Source organism: Engraulis encrasicolus, chromosome 14 (genome assembly GCF_034702125.1).
Source record: "Engraulis encrasicolus isolate BLACKSEA-1 chromosome 14, IST_EnEncr_1.0, whole genome shotgun sequence".
Lineage (NCBI taxonomy): Eukaryota > Metazoa > Chordata > Actinopteri > Clupeiformes > Engraulidae > Engraulis > Engraulis encrasicolus.
Window position 1 is genome coordinate 19,763,059 of NC_085870.1, and position 7,500 is coordinate 19,770,558.

Consider the following 7,500-nt stretch of genomic DNA (forward strand, 5'->3'; position numbering starts at 1 on the left):
AGAACAGAGCAAGCAACAATGACAACAGTATGACATTGTTTGGCAATGATAAGTCTGGTGGAGCAGGGGAGGTGGTGGGTGCAAAACAAGCAGCAGAAGCAATGATAGGAAAACAAATTCGGTAGTTTAAATGAAGCGCGCCAAAAGCCAGCATCCAATTGCGAGCAGCAGCTGATTAACTAAAGCGCAGCTGATTAGAGGACAGCTGTAGGGGTTAGGTCGGCGTCAGCCAATAGGCAAAAGGGAGCGTTGACTATGTGGTCTGCCAGAACTAACGCAGGTTGCTCGATTTGTTTTTTTGTGCTGCTTAAGTTCAGTATGTATTTGTATCTGTGTGTGTGTGTGTGTGTGTGTGTGTGTGTGTGTGTGTATGTGTGTGTGTGTGTGTGTGTGTGTGTGTGTGTGTGTGTGTGTGTGTGTGTGTGTGTGTGTGTGTGTGTGTGTGTGTGTGTGTGTGTGTGTGCGCGCGCGCGCGTGTGGATATAACATGTGTACACACACATGCTTGTAAACACAAACACAGACACGTGCATGCACACACACGTACACACATACACGTACACACACACACACACACACACACACACACACACACACACACACACACACACACACACACACACACACACACACACACACAGAACATACACACACACACACACACACACACACAGAACATACACACACACATACCGCTGACCTTATACGTCACACTCTACTTAAAAATACATTTTAAAAAAAGTTTAAAAGAAGCTAACTTATTTTGGAACATCCACTTGCTCTCCTGAGGTATGACACAAAGTGTGATCTAAATGGAAAACGAATGGAAATCGCACAGAAGTATTTCACTGCATTTCGTAATACGCCCAAAAGAAACACAACAGAGGCACAACACAATTTCAAGTTTTGATGTTTCTGGTTCAGACACTGCTTGAAACTAGTTTCCAAACTCTCCTCCTCCTGCTACTTCTCTCCACTCCACTATCTTGTTCTCTATAGAGCTGGAGGCTGCAGCCAGCCTAATCAGTCCCATGGTAATTATTGAGTTCGGTAATGCAGGCCTGCAGTGCATACCGCTAAACGTCGGCACTCCTCCGCCGCTAAAAGAAAACTAGGTCTGAGCAGAGCAGACCGACATGGCAGCTTGGATGCCAACCCTCCAAAAAGCGAAGCAGTTTCATATACTAGATGGATTGGCCAACAGGCCGATTGCCATGGTGATTAGAACTATATTTTGTTTCATTTTTATTTTGTGTAGCAGGACATTGCCAGAGTCTGAACCAAGACATGGAACCAGAAGGAGGTAGTTTTTAGTGATGCAGTTTTGCAGTCTGTCTTTGTAGAGAATTAAAATCCTCTGACTCCAAACATCTTTTTATTTTTCCTGATGAAAAAAGCTTTTTTTTAAATAAAATGTGTGGCAATAAATTACTGCTCTTAACATTATTAGATCTTATTTAACGAATATTCAATGTCTTTGTGGGTGTTCTTTAAGCAAAATTATTCTTTACGATGTGTTAAAACATTGTACTTACCGAAAAATCCTGCTGTGTTTTCCTCTGGCTAATGGGTCAGAGGGGTCGAAATATAATGAAATGGAGGGAGCCTTAGCAGAGGTACAGTAGAAGGCATTCTCCCATTTGGTGGAAGGCATTATCATACATTCTTTTATCTTGTCCAGTTAAGTGCAACAGCTCTGCTGGCTCTCTGCTCTCTGCGCTCTCTCTCTCTCTCTCTCGCTCTCTCTCTCTCTCTCTCTCCCTCTCTCTCTCTCCCTCTCTCTCTCTCTCTCTCTGTCCACCATCCCTGGTCACCCGCTCATTAGAGCCCAAATCCTGCCGCAGCAGTAGGCAGTAGTCCCTGCCTGCATAATTTAGCTTGGCCAGCTAATGCACCCGTAGGCAGCAGCCAGCTCCCAGCGCAACACGCCGCCGTGGCCTAGTAAACAGAACAAACACAACAAAGCACAACGAAACACAATGAACGCAACAAACACACTCGTTGCTGGGTTTTAGAGGTGCGTGGGAGGCTTTGCACAGCACTGTGATTTATGATTGTGATCGTCATGGCTTTACTTAGCTTAGCTACAGCGTAGGCCTAGTGAAGAGCAGCATAGCATAGCATAGCATACCAAAGCAGCCTGAGATGCTGTGCTACCAAAAGAGGAACCATCAGGGCATGTCAAGACAAGAATCAATGTGAAAGGTCTCCAGCGACAGGGTCTTTGCTGAGATGTGACTGTTGCTGTAGAAGTGAGATATCTGTCTCTGGGTTAGCAGGGCTTGTTCATATGCTTGGTAGCAGCCAGGGATGGGCTGAGGGAGAAATAGGCTTAAAGGGGCCCCTCATGATAAGTGACGCATAACTGACTCACCGGTGGACCCTGCACCCTCGTGGGCCCCTATTTTCAGAAATGTAATTTTATTTTTTATTTTTTTACTTTTCTGAAAATAGGGCTCCACGAGGGTGCAGGGCCCACCGGGAAATACCCGCTATGCCAGATGGCCAGTCCAGCCCAGTTAGCAGCTGAGTGAGGGATGGGCATGCAGGCAAAGCCAATGCAGGAGCTTTCAATTGAGGAGTCCGCACACTTAAAAATTATTGCGCACTCCACTTGAAAGCTTCAGTCAGCCTGTCTCCTGCCCTTTTTGCCTGGGAAGTGCACAGTCATCACCAAAGCCAACGCAGGAACAGGCACGTGGATTAGAGATGGTCAGAGAATGCACAATAGCCTACATTTGTGAAGTGTTAATTCAATAGGCTACAGAGAGTAGGGCCAACGCTGTAAGTGTTAAATTTCCCTTTCTTTAAAGTGTTGAATTAACACTACAAGGTGTAAAGTGTAGAATGTATTTGGAAAGATTACACTCAAACATTGATTACAGTTTGGGGTTATGAAGCCTAGTGCCCTGAAATATACTGTTAATGTTTCAATCACGTCACCCAAAGTGAAATTCCTTACTGCATTCAAATATATTTTAATATCTTTTGATTGCCAGACAGAAGGCAGAGCATAATTAAACAAAAGCACCAGTCAAGGGCCCCGCTTTTAGTGTCAAATGAATAGAGAGGGTGTGAGGTGGGAGGACATTAAAAAAAAAGAATAGAGTGTTGTGCACAGCTATTATACTCAAGTCATTAGTCAAGACCACTTAAATGTTTTTTTTCTCTTTCAGTATTCTCGAGTGTGTTTTTGGCACTCAATTCATTAGAGGGAATTAACAAAGCATTGAACAACCTGAAGCCAGATAAGAATAATAATGACTTGATGGAGGCTCGGTTGTGTGTTTATATAATGAAAGTGTGGGTCTGACTAGATCTTCACACCAAAGTATTTTGTATTGTTATATCATCCTACCATGGGTCAAACTGAAAGCTCACGCCAGAACAAATTTGCTTGAACTTGATGTGCACTGTATTACTGTACAAAGGCGTCAGCAAAGAATTTCAATATGGTACCAAGATACAGCGTACACTACGCACAGAAAGGGACGTATTAAGATGGTCCCGGGCCCCTTGCTTGTTGTGGACTCCACTGGAAAGCAAATTTCACAACGACATCAGATGGTGTCATAATTTCAAGCTAGGAATGAAGAATAACATGTGTGGCTGATGTGAAGAGGAGTGACAAGATTTAAAACCGTAGTCAACATTACAGATTCATTTTTTAATAGACACAAGTCTTCTATTTTTCACTTATGGCCAATCAGGGGCCCTCTAGGCATGTGGCATGTGGGGCCCCCTAGGCTGCAGCCATATCTAGCCTGTGCGTTAATCCGGCCCTGACTATTCATCAAAGTGGAATCGAGTCCAGTCATCTAAATGAACTCCTATCACTCTCAACCCTTGCAAGTCTATCAAACTCTAAATACAATGGGTATGGCTTTAGGATGGCAGCTTAAAACATTTATACCACATTGATTCTGGAAGAAACTCCTTTTAAAACATCTCTTCCTCATCAATTACAGTCCCAGGAAAAAGTTTGTACACCCTTTGAAATTTCTTACCTTTCTGTCAAAATTGGTCATAAAACATGGTCTGATCTTCCCGGAAATCACAAGAAGGAACAACCAGAGTCTGCTTTAACTAATTCAACCCAAACATTTACAAGTTTTCATATTTTCATTGGCCATAAGATGTAAACAGTCACAGGACAGCAAGGCATAAGTAAGTACACCCTTGCATTCAATAGGTATTAACCCTAAGTTAGTCACAATAACCTCAACCAGATGTATCCTGTAGTTGCAGATCAGATTAACAAAACAATCTGGATGCATTTTGTCTCCCTCTTCTTTAGAAAACTGCCCTTCTTCAGCAAGGTTTCTGGGATGTTTGGAGTGAATAGCTTTCTTGACCTCATGCCATATCGTCTCAAATGTTTTTGTCAGAGCTTTGACTGGGCTATTCCAGAATGTGTATTTCATTGTTATGAAGCAATTCTAAAGTCAATTGCCTCTAAAATATGGGTTGTTGTCCCATTTCAGCACCCATTCTCCTGTGTGCTTCAACTCTGTGACAGACTACCTCATATTTTTTTCTGTAAAATATCTCAATAAACTTCTGAGTTCATTGTTCCACTGATAATAGCAAACTGACAAGGGCCTGAGGCACCAAGGTAACCGCATATAATGATGCTCCCGCCACCATACTCAAAAGTGGAGATGATGTTTTGGTGAAGGTGTGCTTCTCCAGTTCTCCTCCGAACATGACATTGTGTGTTCCCTTGAACAGTTCAACGTTGGTTTCAACGTTGGTCTTCAGAATATTTAGCAGTAATTATGAAGCATATACATGCTTTTTCGCAAACCTCAAAGGTGCAGCAATATTTTTTTTGGACAGAAATCCCATTAATTTTAGATTGGCAGAAGGAACCCCATTTTTAGCTATTCTCGGTTACATCTCCACTTCTGAGTATGGTGGCGGGAGCATCATTATATGCGGCTACCTTGCTGCCTCAGGCCCTTGACAGTTTGCTATTATCAGTGGAACAATGAACTCAAGTTTATTGTGATATTTTACAGAAAAAAACGTGAGTAGGTCTGTCACACAGTTGAAGCACACAGGAGGATGGGTGCTGAACAACCCATACTTTAAAAGCAAATTGACTTTAGAATGTCTTCATAACAATGAAATACACATTCTGGAATAGCACAGTCGAAGCCCTGACAAAAAGCAATTGAGATTATATCGCATGAAGTCAAGAAAGCTATGCACTCCAGACATCCCAGAAACCTTGCTGACGAGAGGCAGTTCTCTAAAGAAGAGGGAGACAAGACACATCCAGATTGTTTTGTTAATCTGATCTGCAACTACAGGACAAGTCTGGCCGAGGATATTGCAACTAACTGAGGGTTAAAACCTATTTAATGCAAGGGTGTACTTACTTATGCCTTGCTCTCCTGCGAATGTTAAAGCCTTATGGCCAATAAAACAATGATAACATGTAAATGTTTGGGTGGAATTAGTTATAGCAGACTCTAATTGTTCCTTCTTCAGATTTCCGGGAAGATCAGACCATGTTTTACGATCAATTTTGACAGAAATGTAAGAAATTTCAAAGGGTGCACAAACTTTTTCCTGGGACTGTATATTTGGCGTCGGTCCCGGAGTTTGGGAGTAAAATGACTGCTGTGTATTGTATTCCTCGCCTCTGCGACTGTCCTGCACTCAGTACAGGTGTTTTTCTCTAATTAGCTGATTTGCTCGTCAGCTGTTTCGCTGTGCTCGTTATAGGGTCCAATGATTCACAAAGCGGCTGGATCAAATACACGGCAAGGGGTTTGACTTCCTGGAGCTGGAATTGACAAATTTGTCTCTGTTGCCTCTACTGGGATCACACACAAGCGTTGGCTGATGCATAAATAACATATGAAGAGTTCAGATGCAAAACCCCCTAAGTGCCATTTCAGAAAATAATCTTAATTCATTTTTATTTAGTACAAAGCTATCAAAATTGCATATTTTTTATTTTATTTATATAATATAACTATTTATATGTATTATCAAGTACATGAATGTAAACCAAAACAACAACGGGGTTCTCTAAAAATATAGAAGGGCAGGTCTTCAGAAATGGAGTTAGGGGGTATTGCATCTGAACTCTTCATATACAATAACAGCTGATTGGCTGATGCATGACGGTGTGTTTCATGAAGGTGCTTCAGCCTATGACAAAAAATAACAGCTGATGATAGCAAAACAATTAGTTTGTTTCAGATATTTCAATGACTGACACATACTCGTTCTCTGCTAAAAGTTTGACATTTCTCAACTCTTGAATGGAGCCAATGCATCAACACAACACAATGCAAGCAAGACCACAAGACAGTGATGCAGACTGACACTTGTGTGTGACTTGAGTGTTACATATGTGTGTGTGTGTGTGCGTGTGCGTGTTGTAGGTTCACTGTCTGGATAGCAAACGTGTGTACATTTTCATGCTTCATACCGGTACTAAGTTATGCATTGATTTGTGTCCTACAGTCTTTGGCAAATTGAAATGGAATGAAACATGACATAAGCTAGCGCTGCCGACAATGTAATGATGTGGACACGCTTCAAAGCACTTCATAATCAGTGATTTAATGAACTCTCTCTCTCTCTCTCTCTCTCTCTCTCTCTCTCTCTCTCTCTCTCTCTCTCTCTAGCGACCTTGATATAGAAAAGCTATCAGGTAGGAACAAATGGTTTTCTTTTTACTGTTGTCTGTGTTCAATTGTATCAATTTCAAGCTTTCATCTTATTAAGTTTTCCCAAGTCGATTTTAAGATGTTGACTCGCAGTAAATCTTGGAAGAGTTACACATTGTGTGTTATTATTTTAAATGTATGAGGCAGGCGTGACCTAGTGGTTAAAGAGTTAAAACCCCTTAATGCATGCCGTACCTCCTGTGGCACGCTGTAATAGACATTGAAAGTTAACTACTATAGTACTACACTACTATGACAGTGCACAGGGCCTTTAGTAATACATTATGACTTGGTCATTGCCATGCTGGTAACAGCTCATTTATAAAGCCGTGTCTTAAGGGGTTAATATATCAATCTTGAGCAAGGCACCTAACCTCACATTGCTTCAGGGTCTGTAACCAATACCCTGAAAAATAATAACTGTAAGTCGCCTTGGATAAAAACATCAGCTAAGTGTAATGTAATGTAATGTAATGTAATGTGATGTGATGTGATGTGATGTGATGTGATGTGATGTGATGTGTTGTGATGTAAATGTTGTTTTGGTTTATTGACTAAAAACTTGAATATATTAAAGGGACACTGTGTGAGATTTTTAGTTGTTTATTTCCAGAATTCATGCTGCCCATTCACTAATGTTACCTTTTTCATGAATACTTACCACCAGCATCAAATTCTAAGTATTCATTATGACTGGAAAAATTGCACTTTTCATACATGAAAATGGGGATCTTCTCCATGGTCCGCCATTTTGAATTTCCAAAAATAGCCATTTTTAGCTGCAAAAATGACTGTACTTGGACCATAGTAG

At 41.4% G+C, this 7,500-nt stretch overlaps 1 protein-coding gene across 1 annotated transcript in view; it reads left to right on the forward strand.

The window, feature by feature from the left end:
• The window catches only part of necab3 (N-terminal EF-hand calcium binding protein 3), a 67,545-nt gene that overhangs the window by 25,985 nt on the left and 34,060 nt on the right, over positions 1-7,500 (forward strand). Inside the window, exon 4 of the mRNA XM_063216384.1 lies at positions 6,648-6,673. Within this exon, the coding sequence (XP_063072454.1) occupies positions 6,648-6,673 (26 nt within the window). The remainder of the gene's footprint in view (positions 1-6,647; positions 6,674-7,500) is intronic.